At 38.2% G+C, this 22,399-nt stretch overlaps 1 protein-coding gene across 1 annotated transcript in view; it reads right to left on the reverse strand.

The window, feature by feature from the left end:
* The window catches only part of osbpl10.L (oxysterol binding protein like 10 L homeolog), a 193,081-nt gene extending 171,896 nt beyond the window's left edge, over positions 1-21,185 (reverse strand). The window contains exon 1 of the mRNA XM_018267474.2: positions 20,295-21,185. Coding sequence (XP_018122963.1) covers positions 20,295-20,626 — 332 coding nt within the window. The 5' untranslated portion in view covers positions 20,627-21,185. The remainder of the gene's footprint in view (positions 1-20,294) is intronic.
* Between the last annotated feature and the right edge of the window lie 1,214 nt (positions 21,186-22,399).

Below are 22,399 nucleotides of genomic sequence, written 5' to 3' on the forward strand. Positions count from 1 at the left end.
GCGTTTGTTTCTCCTGCTGGCTAATGCGTTGAAATATGTATAAGCTGTCCAGTCATTCAGTAGGAGTCATGGAAGGAGTTCATTATTGAACATCAAATTGATAATTCTGTAAAGAGTAACATTGGTTAGGAAAGAATGCCTCATGGCATTTTCAGGCCAAAAAGTGATGAAACCTGAACTTTGAAGTATTTCCCATTCAGGTAGAACTAAGCAGACGATTTCCCCGGATGCGATGGAAAACAAGGTAAAATATACAAATGTCGGATGGTGTCGTAGCATTCATCTGACGCGACACGACACGACTGTTGAATGCATCCGACAGTCGTGTCTCGTCAGACAAACGATGCGACACCATCCGACGTCGCTGTTGCATACCTTGTTTTCCGTCACATCCAATTTTACGCCTGCGTTTTGGCCCATCACGTTGGATCCGGCACAATCGTGGGGAAATCGTCCATGTAGTTCTACCCTTAGATAACTGGAACCACATTAAGCAATCATGTGCTTTTCAGTAGGTGTATTTCTACATAAAAAAAAATACCCTTCTGATATCTTAGAGAAAATCAGAAATTGGAGATCGCTACAGTCCGCCAAATTGGAATTTCACTACTTTCTGTTAGTTTCCATAAGATTTTTGTGGATATATAAATGAATGCGTCAAAGTGAATATTCCGCATTTTCAAAAAAAAAACTTGCATAAATGAAAGAAAGGTGGAATTTCACTCTGGCAGCCAATGACATACTCTAGTTTCACTCCATACTAAATATGTACAGTTATCCGCGAATTTGAGTTTGGGATTTGGATTTTTATAAAATAATTGTCATATGACAAGAGGGCATCTTGGGCATGTTGGAGGCCATAAACATATTTCGGTGGCCCATATGAGGCCTATGGGTTTACAGCTGCACACCTAATAATCCTGCTGAGGGACAACAACTGCACCAAGGGCTCAGTGCCAGGGAAATAGCAAAGTGACAGGTAATTGCTTTAGCATGAACTGTCAGCTCAGCAAGCATGATACAAATATAGTTTAAATCCTGCAATATTATTTTCACAGTAAAAAGCATGCTGAAATAAACCTTTTGTTCCTGCAGAAACCCAACATGATAGCCTTAGCTGCATTTGATACCATACAAATGCCAATATTTAACAGATTTTCTGTTACTGTACACAAAAAGTCTAGGTTCATAAAATGCAGCCTGCTGTAGTTCAGCAACAAATGCAGTACAGGTATAGAAATCGTTATCCGGAAAAATGTTATCCAAAAAGCTCCGAATTATGGAAAGGCCATCTCCCATAGACTCTATTTTATCCAAATAATCCAAATGTTTAAAAATAATTTCCTTTTTCTCTGTAAAAATAAAACAGTACCTTGTATTTGATCCCAACTAAAATATAATGAATATTATTGGAAGCAAAACGAGCCTATCGGGTTTATTTAATGATTTTCTAGAAGACTTAAAGGAGATTTCAATCGTTTAGCAAAAAAAAAACCCTATCCCCCACCCCAGGTAGACCCCCTCCCTCTTCCTCCCAGGCTAGCTGCCCCTCCGGGGAAATGCCCCTAACTTTATACTTACCCATTGGCGCGGATTCAGGTTTTTTTTTGGCTAAACGGTTGAATTCCTCTTTAAGGCACCAAGATTCAAATGACAATAATATCCGTTATCCAGAAGACCCCGGGTCCCAAGCATTCCGGGTAAAAGTTCCCATACCTGTCCTACAAATACTCCTGAGCTTAGTACATAGAATCCACTTTAGAACGAATAAAAACAAGCTTTTTTTTAACAAAGAGAGTTTCCTTGTTGAGATAAATCTGAGACTAAGTAGGTGTCCCTTAAGAAAAAGAGGCAAAAATTATACTAATAAACACTTTTGATATTTGCTTGCTGCACTTTGAATATAAAAGCAATTATCTTTTCCAATAACAACAGTATAATATGCCTCCATAAACCTGTGTTGTGTTGGTTATTATGACTCTAGTGCATCATTTAAAAAAAGGTTACTGTTAATATTTGAATATGCATTTGCAGTTAAAAAAGTATTTGCATTGCTATAGTGCCTGGAAGTTATGGGTATTTATTAGTGATGAAAATTTTTGCCACAAAATAAATTTGGTGACAAAACACCTAGGGGCACAAGTGAATTCGAAGTGAATTTTCGTTTTTAATTTTTGGGTACTTCGACCATTGAATAGGCCAAAATTCGATTCGAATTGAAAAAACTTTGAATATTCGACCATTCAAACATGGAAGTACTGTCTCTTTAAAAAACTTCGAATTCGACACTTCGCCACCTTAAACCTGCCAAATTGCTATGTTAGCCTATGGGGACCTCCTAGAACCTATAGCCAATATTTGGCTAAGTTTTTAGAAGTCAAAGTTTTTTTTTTTTGAAAATCGTTCAAGTTTTAGCACTTCGAAATTCGAAGTAGTTAGTAAATGTGCCCCCTTTTGACTCCAATGTATCTTGCACAAAAAAGTTATGAAAACACATCTATTCAAACACATCTATTCATTGTATTTTACGTGAAAAAAAAAGGAAAAAGTTGCCATGAAAAAATGCCCATAAACACTAATGTATTTTGTTAAAAAAGGGTGATAAACCACCCATTGACTACTGTATTTCGTAAATTTTCCCACAGTTTAACAAATTGTTCAGGACAGATTTGCTCATTACTAGTGTCTATATATATCATACTGCTGCAATTGGCACATGCAAAGACTGTGCTGTGTATGTTTTGATTGGCAGTGGCTGTAGTTAGTCAGATGACCAGTGCTTAGGACAGCACCAGAGTCAAATACAGCATTGCTTCACAAACACAGCTCCATCACCAGACTGGGGGGTCCATAGTGATATGTGGGCTGGTCCTAAGTGCTATTCTGGATCTTGTGATCTCTAATGATCCAGAACTTATAGCAAATGTGCAAGGTTTTAAACCCCTGGGTAAAAGTGGCCATGATGTTATATCATTTAATGTCTGGTGCAAAGAAGCAAATATAAACCGGGGCAACAAAAACCATGAATTTCAGAAAAGCTAATTTTAGTGCCTTGGGGGCTGCCATTCAGTGCATTGATTGGGGCATTATGTTTTCAGCTAAAAACACAGAACAGAAATGGTTGTCATTTAAAATAATATTAAATCGTTACTGTTCTCAATTTAAGGAGTAAATGTAGAAGCATTAAATCACCCTATGTAGCTTAATATAGAAGTAAAGAAGTTAATAGGAAAGAAGAGAAAGGCATTTAAAAACTACAAGTCTGTTTGAACAGAAGCTGCATTTAATGAATATAAGCACTATAATAATTTTTGTAAAACAGCAACCCGGAAGGCAAAAAAAGAAAATGAAGAGTGCATTGCAGCTGGTGCTAAGACTAACCCCAAAAAGTTGTTTAAGTATATTAATAGTAAAAAGATGTGGGTTGAGAGTGTTGCTCCTTTAAATAATGGTAACAGTATGGTTGTCATAGATACAGAAAAGGTAAATGTGCTAAATCAGTTCTTTTCTTCAGTGTATACAATAGAGGAGTCTAAGTTTCCAGGCTCACTTCATAGCCATAGCTACAATGATGGCTCAGCTCAATCTAATCAATGGCTGACTCAGGATATGATTCATAAAGCTTTAATACAAATTAATGTAAACAAGGCGCCAGGGCCAGATGTCATACACCCTTGGGTTCTAAGAGAGCTTAGTTCAGTTTTAGACCCGCCCCTATTTCTGATTTTCACAGATTCACTTTCATCTGGTATGGAACCTATGGATTAGAGAAAAGATTATGTCATTCCAATATTTAAAAAGGGATTACAATCTCAGGCTGGCAATTATAGGCCAGTAAATTTTACATCTGTGGTGGGCAAATTATTTGAAGGCTTGTGATGCTGCTATGTATATTCTCTTTTCATGCAGCAGTTGGGTGTCAGATAATCATTATGTTATATCCAGTATATCTTATAGAGGGGGCTCCTTTTACCTAGAAGATGTATTAGAGCTCACTTTATTTAAATCACCAGACATCCTGTCTCTCTACATGCAGGATTTGTGCAAAAGGCAGTTATTTTGTTAGATTTTGTTTGTACTGGAATCAGTTATTTGAGTGAGCTCTATTTCATCTGTTAGGAAAAGTCCCCTCTGTAAAATATATTGGATCAGGAGAGGGATAGTGAAGATGAACTTCAGAAATGATGCAGAATATTTAATAGATTTTATTTAAGTTGTATATATGTTTCTTATTTCAGTATGATGGGGCTTATATAAAATTTTCATTTTTACAATAATTCCCCTTTTAGTTATTGCATACAGGCTTGCCAGTCCCCCCCCCCCACCTCCTCAAAAAAAATGTCCTTGTGATGTACATAATACGGTATTAGTTTAGAATGCTCTTCTGGCAAATTAGAGATTTAAGATGTTTTACTTTAAAAGTTAAGCAATTTGTGCTTAGCCTGTCAAGTATTATTTCCACTCTTACAAATTAATCCAGTTTAAAGTGGCATTATAGTGAAAAATTACAGAAAAGAATACATATACTGTACTACTTCTTGCTGAGTGCTTCCATACCTCACAGACAATTAGCTGAAAATGATTGCTTTGTAATGGCAAGTATTCTGCCATTTTTCATGATTAAATGGCAAATGAGATATTGCTTGGTATGAGTTATTAGATGGCAGTGCTCACTATATGCAGAGAAATACAATTTGACACACAGAACAACATATGATATAAATGTTTAATCTAAAAATAATCCCTGTTTAGAGATACGGGACACTGTGAGAAAAATGACCTCAATATGTCTGCTATATGGGAATATTTATTATGAAGTCAAAGTGACTTAGAATTGTAGAAACTAAAGATGCTCATTAATTAAGACTGAATAACTTTTTTTACTTTGTCTTTGCATTGGTATAATTAAAAATATAAAGTGCTATTAAAACTTCAAAATAAAATTTATGGATTCCTGACAAAAGGCATCAATAGGTTATACAGGCTATTATTCTTTCAATTACCCTCACCAACACCTGACATATTTACCTGCATCTCTGTTCTCCAAGTGTCAGGGCAGAGCTTTCTCCTCAATGCAGTTCTGAATCTTATACCTATATACATCGCCCCCGTACTATATAACCCATCATTCTCCTTATCTCTTCCCTAAGCCTTTTGTCTAATCTAGATATACATGTCCTTTATTTTCCGGATTACTGTTTTACCATGAACCAAAACAGTTAGCCCATTGATCAATCTGTTCAATCACTGCCAAAAGTCCAGTCCTAAGATATTAGGTTTATCCTAATGGCAGAGAAAACCACATTCCAACTTTCAGATAAACCTATGGATTTGATATAATCTAGCCATAAACGCTAAAGATCAAACTACACGGATCCAAATACATGTCCAATTAATGAAACTATAGGAAATCAAGGGTGGCAATTTTTTGCTTTGTTTTGTTTGTTTTAGTAAACACCTACTAATCATTTACTAAACGTAGCCATTGCAGGAACGAGAAGCAATCATGATCTGGCTAGACAGACCATCTACAGTCTGCTGAGCATCCACAGTGAAGTATGCATGCAAGTTTGCCTGAAATTGGCTTATTGACATTTATACTGTTCCATGTATGGCCATCTTTAGCCACCAAGCGAAAAAAAAGCAGTGGGCTACATAATTTTTAACAATTTAGAAAACAAGTGTCAAGCTCCATGTCAACCATGCTACACTTGTATATCTGATATACTTTATGCTTGTGAAATAAGATTGTGGTATTTCTTTTGTTTTTTTAGGGCAACTTCTATATACACTAATATGCCCTAAAGATGTGGGTGCTGTTTTGACACTGGGACTGCACTGGTTGGAGTGATTACTATATGTGAGACATATGGTCTTGACAACCCTTGATTTATTCCACTGGGACCTCCCTGGTGGACACGTGCTATGCACTTCATCTTTGGACTAGAGATGCCTAAATATTTGGTACGCACATTAGTGTGGCTGGGGGCTTGACACGTGGGGGTTTCAGCAAAAGGGGTCTTTTGGTAATTAGCAGCCTCAGACTAGTGTCACACATGGCAGATTTTCAGCATGCAGATAAACACAAGCTTCAAGAAGTGCCTACGCCTGGGTGCAGGCAAACATAGCTGATTGTGGTGCGAAGTAATGTGTTGTTAGCAAAGAGTAAAATCAAATCATTAAAAATCAGAAATAGTTACTTTAAAGGGGGTGGTTCACTTTCAAGTTAACATTTAGTATGTTATAGAATTCTAAGCAACTTTTCAATTGACCTTCATTTTTTCTTTTTTCTTTTTTTTTTTAAATAATTAACTTCTTCTGACTGTGCAGATTTTTTAGATTGTATTACTCATCTTTCTATTCAGGCCCTCTCCTATTCATATTCCAGTGTCTTATTTAAATCAATGCATGGTTGCTAGGGTAATTTGGACCCCCAGTGTATGCGTGGACCCTAGCAACTTGATTGCTTAAATTGCAAACTGGAGAGCTGCTGAATAAAAAGGTAAATAACTCTAAGACCACAAAAAATAAAAACCAACTGCAATGTGTCTCAGAATATCACTCTCTACATCATACTAAGTATGAACAAAAGAAGAACAAGCCTTTTAAATTGGACACTGTAGGAAAATGGCAGTGCTGCATGTCAGGTCTTTCTTGATAAGGGGGTTTTGGATTATTGACCCTATACCTGTATATTTTAACTTTCCCTCTTCTTAAGAAACAAACAAACAATAAAAAGGTATACAATCATTTGGTGTTCTTCCTTTCTGAAGCAACTGAGAATGAGAGGTAGCTTGTGGGTGACCTAACATACCATGCTGTTGGTGAAAAATACAAGAAAAGTTTATTTTTATACTAAGAATTAGCTTAACCAACTACAGTGTTTGCTGGATGTGGAACACTTCAGTTGTAAACAGCACAACGAGAGCTTTGATCTTGTTCCCACTTTTGCAAAGTGAACAATAGCTATTTTATGTTTTGTTTCTGCACTCCCCTTTATAGATATTGTAGAATAGTGTAAAAAGAGAATATCCCAAGTTAACACACTTCAAAAAGATTAAAATGCTCTAAAATAAAAGAAAATATTTAGAGGTCTAAAACACGTATTTTTCAAACAAGCAGGAAAAGCTGACCTTGCCTATTGGAGATCAATCTCTACATTACTGTATGTACTGTGCAAGCACAGCTCCTGATGGGAGGGAACAAACAAATAAAAAACTACTTTGTGTTAAAAGCATAATACAACTACATTTCAGACATTTCCAGCAACCCTTTTAATCTCTTTTATGACATGACACTTCCTGGAAACTTTCATCTGTCACTTCACTTGAGCACAATGTTGCCAGCTTGCATTGCAAATAGTACACTCAGCAATACACATCACGTGCTTTTCAGCTTTAGTGTGTGTGATGATCGGGTGCCTTCAAAAACATTTTCCGACCAGCCCGAACGATAAGCCGACCAATATCCACGTCTTCTGCAGATATCGGAGCTCGTCTCCCACCATATACACACCGAATATCGTATCATCCATGGCCACCTTAACATTTGACTTCTCAAAGACTGATTGGGGATAGGAAACCAGAATGTTAAGAGTGGAAAGTTGAATGCATTTTGGACTGCAGGATCTTTATGACCAATTGCAACTATCATACATGATGAAGGGCTCTGAACCAACCAGTTACAATTACTGATTATAGTCAGAAAAGTAAGATCTGCATGCAAATATATAACTATGATTTGAACAATGCATTTGTAGCCTTAGGGCCCTGACTGACGGGAAGATTTGTCGTCTGCGATAAAAATGCACCGACTGCGGGTGACAAATATCCCAAAAATGCTTCTCCGCTGCAGATGTTAATACCTACACGTGGCTTAGTTCTTCCGAAGTTGCCGTGCAAAGAAACTTTTACCGGCTTGGGGATGTGTATTTTTTACCAATGTAAATTTCAATTACAACAAGCTAAGATGCATTTTCAGGAGATTTGTTGCCCGCAGCATTTTTATCGTGGACAACCATACTCCCAGTTGGCCATCACCCTTACAGAGCATTTGAATTAAGATGGGGTCAGTGACCCCCATTTGGAAGCTGGAAAAAGTCTAAAGAAAAAAGTAATAATTAAAAAAAACTATAACAAAGTAATAATTAGAACTGGCCATTCTATAACATACTAAAAGAAAACTTAAAGGTGAACAATCCTTTCAAATAAAAATAGAAAAAAAGTATAGCAATCTGCCGGTCTTGGATAACATGTCAAAGTATTATTTAAAGCCAAGTGTTTCAGCCACACACAGTGACCTTTCTCAAGGGAAACAAAAAAATTGAAATTTGTGCTCAAACAAATTAAATCGCACAAATTCAATGCGCGAATGTGTACAAAGTTGCCATGGTAATACACTGTTGATTTTGGCACCCTTTATGTTAGAAATAGAGGTTGGGACTGTACTGTGGATTCACTTTTTTTTTTGTTTCCCTTGAGAAAGGTCACTGTGTGTGACCGAAACTTTGGGTTCGAATAAAAGACACATTATCCAAGACCTGTGGAATGCTATACTCTTTTCTATTTGTGTATATTTTGTTATTAAAACAATACATTGATCACTAGATCACAAACTGGGGGGTCATCAAAACTCTACATCACAAAGCAGACTTAGTTAAAAGAGATGGGACATCTCAGAGGGGCCCTAAAAACTTGTGGGTATCCAGACTGGGCTTTTGTGAAAAACGGTGGAAAAAGAAGCAAAGAAACCAAGACTACCGGTAAAGGTGGAAAACAGAAAAGGAGAAAGAACTTGTATAAAAACATATGTAGCTGGGGTGTCGGAAAAACTTAGAAGGATTTTTAATAAACACCACATCCCTATCTGCTTTAAACCCAGCAATACGCTGAGGCAGCAACTAGTTCAGCCAAAAGACCCAACCCCAAAGCACAAGAAGAGTAATATTGTGTATGCAGTGCTGAGTGCTCTGATTTGTATTTGGGAGAAACCAAACAACAGTTACACCAGCGTATGGAGCAGCACAAACGAGCCAGCTCCTCTGGTCAAGACTCAGCTGTGTACCTACATCTAAAATAAAAAGGACACACGTTTGAAGACCGCCAAGTCCAGATTCTAGACCGGGAGAGCGACTGGTTCAAAAGAGGTGTTAAAAAAGACATACATGTAAAAACTGAAAAACCAAGTTTGAATAGAGGCGGGGGGGGGGGTGCGACATCTATTGTCTGCCACATACAATGTTGTTTTAACACCTCTCCCTGGAAGCTTTAATAACACATCAAAACTCCAATTTTGCTAATACAATCAACACCTAACATCATGTCTTCCTTGCGGATTATAATAAACAGATTATGCTGATTGGAGCAACATTCCAGAGGATATATATTCTCAAAGGAATATTTACAAATTATTCTGAAAGACAGTTGGATAATTGGTGAAACGTCTTCAAGGGAAAAAAACACATCAAGTCCAGTTGATTTGACTTATTTCTATAGATAATTACAGGAACGATAATAATGTTAGGGAAGGCAAAAGATAACATTACATTCAAGTTTATCATAGTTGTACCAGTGCAATGTCATGTAATCTAGTACAGAAAAAAAAGAGAGGAGGATGGGAATGTAAAGGTTACAGTTATGAAATATGACAGTGTTTGTTTTTGTACAATTATGATGCACACACAAAGTAATTGCTTGGCATTGCAAAATTAAATACACAAACAGTGACGTAACTAGATATTACTGGGCCCCATAGCAAATTATTTTTCAGACCCCCAAAATATCTAGAAGTGGACCTGTTTTTCCAACATTTATTGAAATTGTATACGATTTAGGGTCTCATGGGGCCCCTATACCTCCTGGGCCCCCCTGCCGCAGGGTCTGCTTCCTCTGTAGTGGCTTAACCAAATCCAAACTGCTAAATATCATGTCACTTTAAAGCACTTGACAGCTATAAGTGACACATTTTTTTTTCAGAACATGGACTTTCTATTTCATTTTTGTTCATGTTCGCATATACAAATTAGGGTTTGGGTTCAGCCTCTGAAAGTATAGTAAACATTAGTCAAGTGAACCGCAGCTACTGTACATCATAAATGTCAAGACAACTGGCAGCTAAGAACTGGCTATTAAACTGTTAAAGGAAAACTATACCCCCCAAACAATGTAGGTCTCTATTAAAAGATACTGAGTAAAACAGCTCATGTGTAAAACCCTGCTTAATGTAAATGAACCATTATCATAATAATATACTTTTTAAGTAGTATGTGCCATTGGGTAATCATAAATAGAAAATTGCCATTTTAAAAAATAAGGGCCGCCCCCTGAGATCGTAAGATTCACTGTGCACACATACAAACCACATGTAAGGTCACATGAGCCAATTAACAGACAGAGTTCTGCCTTTTGCTTCCTCACTTCTTCCTGTTACAGTTAGTGTTGTAGTATTTCTGGTCAGGTGATCTCTGAGGCAGCACAGATAGAGTCACGAAATGGTGGTTCAAGGCAAGAGATGTAAAAGGGCAATATTTATGTAAATATATATTCCAGTTTGGTAAGATTCTTTAATATGTCATTCAATTTGATATAAACTATCTGTTGCTTAAGTATTCATTTTGGGGGTATAGTTTTCCTTTAAAGAAAAGTTGTTGCACGACCATGTGTGTAGCAGATGTTGTTTGTTACTTTCTTCTTATATATATGTAAACTAGTTCCTTTGTCATGTGTAGAACCACTAGACAGAAATAGAAAACCTTTCCAGAAATATTCAACAATAGGTTTACAATTTTAAAATGGGACATAAGAACACAATGTTTATATGTACTAAAAATCCATTTGGTCTGTTTATCAAAATACTGAATGTCAGTTCAGCCTGGCCAAAATGTTCTGTCGTGAACCATCTCAGTCCTGAGCATTTGTTCATATAATATCTTAATTCTGGCCATAGTTTTATTGGGCCTCACTTTACAAGTGCCCCTTAGCAATCATTTACATTGGACTTGTGACACGGTTGTTGCTGTTTTCTGCACACCATTCCAGAATACAAAGCTGGTGCAAGGTGTAGGGTGCAGCCCCATCGGGTGCAAGTTGGCCCCATCCATACTACCTATCATAGGGCGAGCTGTGTGAAGTGAAGTAACTTGCATGTCTTAATGATAAAGTTAAAGAATGGACAGGGGCAGAATGTATTCATCTGGCAGGCACATGTCTTTGTGTTTCCTTTTGCAGCACAAATGCCTATGGCTATTTTTAAAACTGCAGGGAAGGGTTCAAATTTGCAAAATACATTGCAATGTATACATTTTTTTCACACTACACACTCTGCCCTGCATTTTTAAAATAAGGCCTATTGTATATACAGTATCACCAAAAACTGCGTGTTTCCTTCTGAAGTGTTTCCTTTTGTTCTAGTTAGTTAGTTATTTACTAAAATCTGAATTTATCTCATAATTTAAATTAAAAAAAGCTTGACCAAACTCCGATCCCCGATTTTGGCTAATTTATCAATAAGATAACATGAATAAATTGGATCTGGAAAATAACTGATAAAATCGAACGAAAACCCGAATCGTATGATTTTTTCAGGTTTTTTGCCTGAAAACCTTGAATTATTGGGTTAAACCCAGCAAAGACCACAACATTTTCCAAGTCATCTCCCATTGACTTATACATGACCTTGACAGGTCTGAGATTTTTGGATTCTGGCTTTTTGCAGCATCAGAGTATAGTACTTTTTAGATCCCAAATCGTGTCTATTAAATCATTTTTCTTTTTATATTCCTCTTTTGAAATATTTATTTGAAATACACAACAAGGCCTTCCATGATTTAAGCACTTCCAAACCTGGAATCCAAATCCAAGGAAAAATTGGAAAAAAGAAAAATCAAAGCTAGCAAGTGCCAGGAACCTCGATAGCTTTAGAATCCTACTAAAGAGGTCATTTTATTTAATTGAATATCTAGTAGGGAATGCATTGGCACATGGCATGAAAAATAGGTATAACATGAGTCCTTTCCTAATTATAGTACTTCAAGACATGGCAGAACTATTAAACTGCTCCTGTGAATGCTTATTTAAAAATCAATATTAAACTGACTCATAACTAACCTGTAACCCACCCCACTGCAAATGGGCAAACTAAAGGTCTGCCAACTGGATCCCACAGTATTGCTTGCATAATATACAGTGTGTGCACTCACCAAACAAAAACACAGCATGCCTGGGTGCAAGTAAAATGTACGAAATAACAAGAAAATACCGCATTCAACAGGCACAGTTAGAGTAACTGATTTTATATGCAAACAAAAGAAATTCCAATGTTTCAACCACATCATAGTGATCTTCCTCAGGGAAAACAATGAATATATATATATATATATATATATATATATATATATATATATATATATATATATATATATATATATATATATATAATTACCTTATTTTAACAACCTGTCCAGCAGAAGAATTTTACCAAACTTAAACCTGATAGGTCAAATACATAGGTACACCCTCACTCAGGGCATATCAGAAGAAACAGCTATAACACACATTCACACACACTCTGATTAAACATGATTATCACAGTATATGAATAACTAGTATTTACAATACAGAACGCTTGATTTAGAATGCAAGCAAGATATATGTATAACCCAATGGAACAACAAAGCAAGCGATCAGGTCCAGTAACAGAGCAGGTTTAAAACGCTCAAATGAATTAACCCTTAGGTGCTAACTGCAGTCTAGTAGATTAAATTTAAAACTAAATGCTGAAAGCAGGGCAAATCCTCAACTGAACACATGCTCCTCATAAAAACATACCTGGCTACACCAGCTCTTCATGGTTTTATACGTAAATTATGACACTGGAATTGCTTTTTCTACTTTTCCCACTGCTTTTTACCTTTTAATGAACTCTTAGTATTGCAACTGGTTTTCATTTTTTATTATTTAGCTTTTTATTAAGCAGCTCTCCAGTTTGCAAATTCAGTGATCTGGTTGCTAGGGTCCAAATTACCCTAGCAACCATGCATTGATTTGAATAAGAGACTGGAATATGAATAGGAAAAGGGCGCAAATAAATAGAGTAATAAAAAGTAGCAATAATGATAAATTTTTAGCCTTACAGAATATTTGTTCTTAGATGGGGTCAGTGACCCCCATTTGCAACCTGGAAAGAGACAGAAGAAGGGAAATTTTTTCTAATATTCAAGCTTAGAAAGTTTCACCTTCTTATGTTTTTCTAAAGAAGCTCGGGGGGGGGTCATCAACTCTGTATTTTGTTCTCAATTGATACATTTGTTTGATATATTTCTTATATTTCTTATAACTCTTGAGTTTCACGAAAAGAAGTTGTTATAACGGATACAATAGTTGCCAATATTCCACAGATGCTGCTGAGAAATGTGTCAACTAGTGAACTACTAGACGTGGGCAAATGTTGTGCCTCTCATTATACAGTATGGGACCTGTTATCCAGAATGCTTGGGACCTGGGGTTTTTCAGATAAGGCATCTTTCATTCATTTGAATTCCTTGTGAGGCAACTTTGGGCGACTTCGGAAAACGAAGCGCCGCGAGTGCCATGCCGCAGGTGATTTCTCATTCTAGCAGGCGGAAGACAGGGGGAAGCAGTTCGGGCCCCAAAGAAGAGGCGATTAGTCGCCTGGCGACTAAATCTCCCCAAATTGTCTTCTAAAAAGTAATTTAAACCTGAAATAAACCCTATAGAATTGTTTTGCCTCCAATAAGGATTATTTATATCTTTGTTAAGCTCAAGTACAAGCAACTGTTTTATTATGACAGAGGAAAAGCAAATCATTTCTAAAAAATTTAATTATTTAATTAAGATGGGAGTCTATAGGAGATAGCCTTCCCATTATATGACTATGAAGATTTTCATTCATCCATGTCATGGTATATCTAGTATAGGTAAATCTAAAAACAACTGGACTTGCTGAGTAATCAATGAAGACGTTTCACTACTCATCCGAGCAGCTTCACACATCCGTTCATGCAACTCAGTAACACCTCTTTCTAGGAGTTGCATGACACATTGGATAATCCTGTCACAGTAACTACACAGAATCTACACCTCTGTGAATTTCTTCAGATGTCACCTCTTTGAAGAGTTACAATGTGCCATTGTGATTGGAATAGTGGAAGAGTTTATATGCCGAGAATTTCCCACACCAGTCAGTTGAATTGAAGAAGCTGCTCGGATGAGTAGTGAAACGTCTTCATTTATTACTCAACAAGTCCAGTTGTTTTTAGATTTACCTATACTAGACTTCCCATAATATAGAACTTTCTAGATAACAGATCCCACCCTCCCAGCAACAAACAGTTGTGCAGTAATGAAAGAGTTTAATGGTCTAAATGCCTACAGTAAAAAGGAAACATTTTCTCAAGTTTTATATAAAGTTGCATCTGATAGATTCCGAAACCATGCATTGAGCACAATGTGAAAGGTATCCAGCGAGTTGTTTTCCTTTGTTACAGCTGCACTCTTTTGAGAGATTGTCGGCTTTCTTTTGTATGTTTCACCCAATATTCTCTTGTGCAAATCCAATGCCAGATATACAGACCTGTTACAAATACAGCTTATCAAGTCTGCTGAGCTAGAAAGAAAAATAGAAAGCGAGTGTGCCCAAACAGGAACTGTTATCTCAAAAATGTCAGTTTATTCATTTCATATGACATGTCAGAGCTTGTTATGCAGAGCACAATGCTCAGTTTCTAATTTATCTCAATAATCTGCACTGAACTTTCCTTCAAGGACGTTACCATCACAATAGAACAGCACATTTTCTTGCCATGTGCTGGTACTGTGGCCAAGAGGATGGTTAAAAAAGAAAATAGGAGAATAACTGAATATACTGTATATCTACCTGTCCATCTTCACACAAACCCATAGGGACGATTCTTACCCCGACACCCTGAAGTGGCTTTCACTCTGTTGCCCCTCCTGCCCCGCCCTCACCTTAACAAGGGGTCCATGAGGGTCCAGGATGTTAGTGCAAAGAGTGCAATTGTACTCTTAGCTATAGAACAGCCGAATTTCTGGTTTGATAACCGGAAATTCAGCTCTTAAAGGAACAGTTCGGTGTAAAAATAAACAGTGGGTAAATAGATAGTATGTACAAAATAAAAAATGTTTCTAATATAGTTAGTTAGCCAAAAATGTAATGTATAAAGGTTGGAGTGACTGGATGTCTAACATAACATAACAGAACACAACTTCTTGCTTTTCAGCTCTCTAACTCTGAGACAGTGAGTGACTTGAAGGGGGAAACTAAGAGAGCTGCAAAGCAGGAAGTAGTGTTCTGGCTATTATGTTAGACATGCAGTCACTCCAGCCTTTATACATTACAACTATATTAGAAACATTTTTTTTTTTTGCACAGCCTATCTGTTTACCCAGTTTTTATTTTTATACTGAACAATTCCTTTAAAATTACCTGGTGTGGCTTTTTGCCGCCTGGTATCTGCTGTCTGAGGCAAGTTTCTGGCCTCGTTGGCACAGCACTCCTGCAAACACATATCCATTATATGGCCAGTTTCTAAATGCTTGCCTGTTCCAAGAACATGTGTCCACCCTTTTCTGTTATAAAAGCTGCTGCTACACTAGACTGGAACACTGCTAGTGGAATTTGTTTCCATGCAGCTCTAACTGTAACTAGGGGTTCAGTTTTATAGGGGTGGAACTTCTCACCACATGTCCCATGGGGCGGCACATGGTTGGGTGAGTGCTCTTGGGTTTTATCTATTTATTGGTATGATATTTTAATGGTTGTTAATGGTCTTGATAAAGGTCTTAGGAACAGACCAAAACGTTGACCTGTTTTATAATACATATATATATATATATATATATATATTATACACATTATATAGAAATCTATACCTATCGAAATCGAGTATCACAATTCACACATATGAATTTTAGTCCCCTCTATTCGAATGTAAATTTGAATGTGAAATTTAGCTCACTTCGACCATGGAAACAGTCCTAATTCAAATATTCGAGACCCAAAACCTGCCGACTTCATGTACAAGTCAATGGCAGAGGTCTGTTGAGCCATTTGGAGATGTTAATCGAGAAAAACTCGATTCATAAGAATCGAATATGAATCGAACATGATTCTAGTTTTCGGATCGGAACCAATCGATAGAATATTAGCCATTCTAATTTTTTCCTGAATAACCTCCTAGTCGAATTATGAGTATATTCGAATTAAAAAAAATTCACATTCGACCTTTGATAAATGGGCCTCTAAAAATGCATAGGAACCCAAAAGAATATTTTATGCTGCCCACTACACGTCTTTCTGTATGTGGGAACTGTAAGCAGCAGTTTTAAAAGTATTCAGCCCTAGCTATGTTTGTATAAAGTACCAAGGCTTGGGTTAACTCATGTGTAAAGAGCTTGTAAAAAACACATATTGCATAACAGGCAGTTACTGAGCACTAAGAGGTCTGCTTCCAGGAACTGTGATGAAATTAATTTTATAGGACAGTTACACACTAAAATCTACATCTTTAAATATAGTTCTGTCCAGCAAAAACAGCACCATATAATTATTTCCGTACCTGCTTGGACCCATAATGTTTTAAAACTTTTTACTGAAGATAAATATTACAGGAGCAATAGCTGGACATATGTAAAGCCCTGTTGGGTGGAAAAGGAAAAACAATTAAAACTATTAAACATTTAAAGAAAAAGTATCTCCCAGAAAAAGATATTTGGTTTCGTTTAATGAACAATTTGGCATGCCACTTAAGTTTGAGCCCCCCTCAACCCACGTTTATTTTCTATGTTGCTCTGGTATAGACCCCCTCACCCTATTCGTTGAGGAAGTAGAATAACCCTAATGGCACAAAAATACTCTGAAACACCAGAGGTGAAACACTATACATGGTGGAGAAGGAAAGACTGGAAAAACTAGTATGTAATCAGAAGTTCAGGTAAAAAATCACTGAATGGAATGATTTTTCCCTGGGTAAAAAGTTTTAGTAACTTTTTCTTCTATTAACATATATTAATACAGTACATCCAGGTGCTCTGTTACAATGGAACTCAATATGTACTTGCTAGTAACAAACAGTTTGATTGGAACCAGTAATATATTTCCATGACAGCATTAGCAAGTAGGTAATGCCAACAGTGTTATATGTAACTGAAACTCTCAACCCATTTAGCATAGATTTTACAAGTGGGTGTACCTTTAATGACATGAGATATCATAAAGGTTGCACAAGAGACATGACACCATGCCCTCATATTACATTATACCACTTGATTTCAGTGAAACTGTTTCAGAATCTCCCATATAAATTCAGTTGTGTTAAGAGCAAGTGACGGTGCATGGCTATTACATATGAAGTGCTTGTTATTGTGCTCATATGTTATCCTAGGCAGTTGCCTATATAATAAATACATACATACATATGTAATTTATCATTGTTTGTGCTAGAACCCCTGGCTCCAAAGAAAGAAAAGCTGTTTCAGAACAACAATGCCTCCGAGCAGTATGATCCATACTAAATAGGTTTGTTGAGATGAGAGTTTAAAGGGGTGGTTCATTTTTAAGTTATCTTTTAGTATGTTCTAGAATGGCTAATTCTATGCAACTTTTCAATTGGTCTTCATTTTTTCTTTTTTTTTTATATAGTTTTTGAATTATATGCCTTCTTCTTCTGACTCTTTTCAGCTTTCCAATGGAGGTTACTGACCTCATCTAAAAAACAATTGCTCAGTAAAGCTACACCTATTGTTATTGCTACTTTTTATTACTTATATTTCTATTCACACCCTAATCATATCCCAGTGTCTTATTCAAATCAGTGTATGGTTGCTAGGGTTATTTAGACCCTAGCAACCATATTGCTAAACCTGCAAACTGGAGAGCTGCTGAATAAAATGTTAAATAACTCAAAAAACACATATAATACAAAATGTAAACCAATTGCAAATTGTCTCAGATTATCACTCTCTAAATCATATTAAAAGTTAATTCAAAGGTGAACAACCCTTTTTAGAATCTGACTGGCCTCCACAGAGCCTCATTTTAACCAAAGTGGGTACCTGTGAAATTAATTGGGGTGCTGACTGAGAGCCAGGGCTGATCTAAAATCCCACCAGCAGTGTCCAAACATCTAGTGGAAATCCTTGTTAGAAGAGTAGAGGTAATTTTAGCAGCAGAGATAAGACTATTTTTATATTACCACCATTAAGGGCTCATTTATGAACACAAGCACTTAAATGTACCCATGGTGAGTCGCGACCACTATTACACTTTGTATATAGTGCATGAGTCCTTTGATTTTAGACCTGAAATACTGGACAGGCAGACTGGACACTACTGTGCATATAGTGTAGACCAGTGTTCCCCAAGCAGTGGCTCATGAGCAACATGTTACTCACCAACCCCTTGGATGTTGCTCTCAGTTGCCTCAAAGCAGTTGATAATTTTTGAATTCCTGACTTGGAGGCAAACTTTGGTTGCATAAAAACCAGATGTACTGCCAAATAGAGCCTCCTGTAGGCTGTCAAATTGACAATCACAGTCCTTATTTGGCATCCCAAGAGACTTTTTTCACACTTGTGTGGCGCCTCAGGCAACCTGGCCGGCCACGTTTCCCCCCCACCCAGTGCACACACGTTCACAAATGAGCACACATCCGCAAGCTTTAACTTTGGAGAGTGAAACTCGCTCTAGACTAGTTCCGACACTGCTTGTGTTGCTCCCCAACTCTTTACATTTAAATGAGACCTACAGGTAAAAAATGTTGGGGTTCCCTTGTGTAGACTGACATGACATATTACAGAGCTTCCTCAGAGTAACAGCATTGGGACCTAGCAGAAGTTACAGGCTGGTAATACTTTCCCTTCAAGTTATTGGCATTCTGTACACAGCAGAAACTATTTAGAATTGCTTTGCAAGTCATGAAAAGTAAAAGATTATTGAGCAAATGGAAAAAACACATGCGCAGTTCTCTATTCCAACAAACTCATATTTTATCTAATTAGCCTAGGAACTCTGCTTCATCCAGCTGCAAAGTGATATATTATTCATATTTATACACTCTCATATTGTAACATATAAACTCTCAGCTGATGTGATGATTTTGCTGAATTGTTTATAATCGTGTCTTTGTGAACTTGTTTCTTGACTTGAGTTAATATTATATTTTGAATCCTTAAACATTGTTACCTCTCTACAAAATGACAGAAAACAGAGGGTATCCAGGCACTCAAGAAACTCTACAAGGGTCACCAAAGGAATAGTATAAAATACTACTTATTGTAAATAAAAAAGATCAGTTTCTCCATTAGTCCAGCATGTTTCATGCCCCCCAGGGAACTTAGTAATCGGCCCCTGGTGACGCTTTTGGAGTTTTCATGAGTGTCTGGATGACCCCTGTTTTCTGCCATTGGTTTATCTACTCCCTAAGCTAAGTGTCTGGGGCCAGTGTACCAGGACCACCTGATCTACGTGGCAAGTGCTTTAGACATGGAGGCCTGTGCTCCTATCTGATGTTTCATAGTGCTTGGATATTTCAATCTCTCTACAGAAGCCAATATTATATGACTGTTGTCTCTCTAAAGTTTTGTCACATTACTGATGAAGGGGGATGTTTGTGAAGAGCTTGTACCTATTAGTTCTGATACTAGGGATCTTGTGCCCAAATAGTTGCTTGCTTGCATAAATGTATAGCAAGAGAAATGTCCGTAGATGGATAGGGCTCCAAGTTATATAAATGAGAAAAGATGTGGCGGCCTGCGCAAGATATGCAGAAGGATTGTTAGCTCTTGTGTACAACTCAGAATAGCCATCAGACAGGTACATAGGGTACAATAGTAGGCAAACAATATTAACTATGGCTCAGTGTATCACTGGGGTCCCAAATGTATATTTCTGATTGCAGCCTTTGTACAAGGCCCACCATACTCTGTGCTACCCACACCAAGCCATAGCCATATAATAATAGCTTCATTTCAATTGTTTTCTAGTGTGTGGCCCAGCCAATCTGTAAATCGGTGTTACCTGTGACAATCAATAGAGCAGTAACATTGCTGAGTATGTTTATTTATAAGGGCGGCAGCAGCAGCAGAGTGAGGGTGGTGGCAGTGCAGAGGTTAAACTGAGATGTCAGTTTCAGTGGGATTGCTCAGGAATACAAACAGGAGGCCAATGTGTGGAGATAGTATAGACATAAACCAGAAATGTCAGAATGTGTCCCTCCAGCTATCCTGCTGCCCTGGATATGAATATACATGTAATGTTACCTGTTCTGCCAGCCCTGGATGAGGTTAGTGTACTTGCTCAGCACCCCCTCTAGGACTTGCTTGTGCTGCTCCCGGCTGCCTCCCTTACTCGCTGGCACCGCAGCTCCCCCATCCAGCTTCCCCGCTGCTAATGCCACAGCCTGGGCTTGCTGCAGCACTCTATTCCCACAAGATCCTGCGGGCAGCCCTCCACCGCTCCCAGCTCCAACAGACAAGCCTCGGCCAACGGAGGAGGGAGAGGATCCTGCCGACGTGGCTCTGCTGCTGCTCCGGCTGCTGCTGTTACTGCTCCCCCCGCCACCACTGTGCTGTTGCTGTGTTGCCTTCTCCATTGCCCCGGTGCTGCCTCTGCTTGTGGATAAGGGAAGGCTCGGTGCCCTCAACTGCAAAGCAGAAACCTCATGCAGAATAAAGTCCTGGGCCCGCCCACTTTAACCCTAGTTCGGGGCTCTTGTTGGGAAGAGTTCATGTACTAGTTCATGTGCTGCTCAGGTTCGTGGGTTCCAGTTTGGTGCCCCGCCTCCATGCTCTGCTAGTCACACAGAGAAATAAGTGCCTGTCAGCTCAGACAGTAGCTCACTAGCTCAGAGAGCCCCTCAGGCTACAACCCGCACTTGTATTTGTTCCATGTAACCCTGCCTCTGGCACAAGGATGCCTGCCTGCCACCAATAAATCCTTTCCAGCTGACTTGCTTAATGTGTAATCGTGTGGTGATAAGGGCAATTCTCCACTCAACAGCAACAGCAGCCACACAAGAATGAGAGTACACATACAGAAGCCATTTTATGACATGTCACTAGAAATGCAAGTATGCCATGCAACATAACACAGCTTGTACCTCCACTCACTTTTGAAGTCTGTTTTCACAGAAATGTTCACTTACACCTCAGCCCTCCTCTCTGCTCCCTCCTCCCTCAGTTATCAGACATCCTCCCTCAGTCATCCCCCCTCCCTCTTCCCTCAGTCATCCTCCCCACCTCCCTCTTCCCTCAGTCATCCTCCCTCCCTCTTCCCTTCAGTTATCGGACACCCTCCCTCAGTCATTTGCTTTCCTCTCTCAGTTATCAGCTGTCCTGTTCCTTTTTTCCCCACACAAAAAGCCTGTTAGTGTGCAAAAAAATTATTAAACCATTATGTAGACACAACCCCAATACTAAGGGCAGAGACAAACACAAAGATTCGGGGAGATTTAATCACCTCTTTGGGCGACTTCGGAAAACTAATCGCTCCGAGTGCCATCCCACCAACGGGAAGGCTTTTCTGGGAGATTAGTCCCTGAAGAAGAGGCGATATGTTGCTGGGTGACTAAATCTCCCCGAATCTTCGCGTGTGTCTCTGCCCTAAGTGTAATTAGTATTATAATAGAAAGCAGGACAAATCCAAGGCAGTAGCTATGACTGCAAAGTGATTTTATTGGGGAAAAATGCTCCACAACATGTTTCGGGCGTTGTAATTAGTCCCATTTTCTTATCTGTAAATGAATTGTTTTAGTCATGTTTGTTAAGAGTCATTAAACTTTTCCGTTTGTAATGGTGTATTTCAGATTATCGTTTATTATATGTGCCAAATTAGACAGTTACCACATACAGAGTCTGTGACCTGGGTGCCAATGACAATATAATGCAAAAGGTAAAGACTAGCACACTCAGGGTTTGTATATTATGCAAAAAAATGAACTCTCCTTTTTTTGCATAACCAATTGCATATACAAACCCTGTGTGCTAGTCTTTATCTTTTGATCTACACCACCTACCAGAGCCCTTTTCTCTTAGAGAGTATTTTTAGCAAGCAGGTACCAGACACCATGCCACCATATCAAACTCTTGACTTCCAAAGCACTGATTCCATTGCCAGGGACCTGTCACAGTATTCAGACTTGACCCCCTCATACTCCTCCACACTTGTAGGGCAATTGCAACTCCTTCCCTTAAACCAAATTGAATATATCTGTACCAATTTTCTTGAGGTGCACCCCATCTGCCCCATAGTATGCATTGTCCTGCTCCAATAATCTCACCCCTATGCCTCCTTGTTGCCGTATGAACTTTGACATGGCCGTGTTGATCTTGACCCTGGTTCTTTCCATAGCCTTGTGAGACCTCCC

This window comes from Xenopus laevis, chromosome 6L (assembly GCF_017654675.1).
Source record: "Xenopus laevis strain J_2021 chromosome 6L, Xenopus_laevis_v10.1, whole genome shotgun sequence".
Classification (NCBI taxonomy): domain Eukaryota; kingdom Metazoa; phylum Chordata; class Amphibia; order Anura; family Pipidae; genus Xenopus; species Xenopus laevis.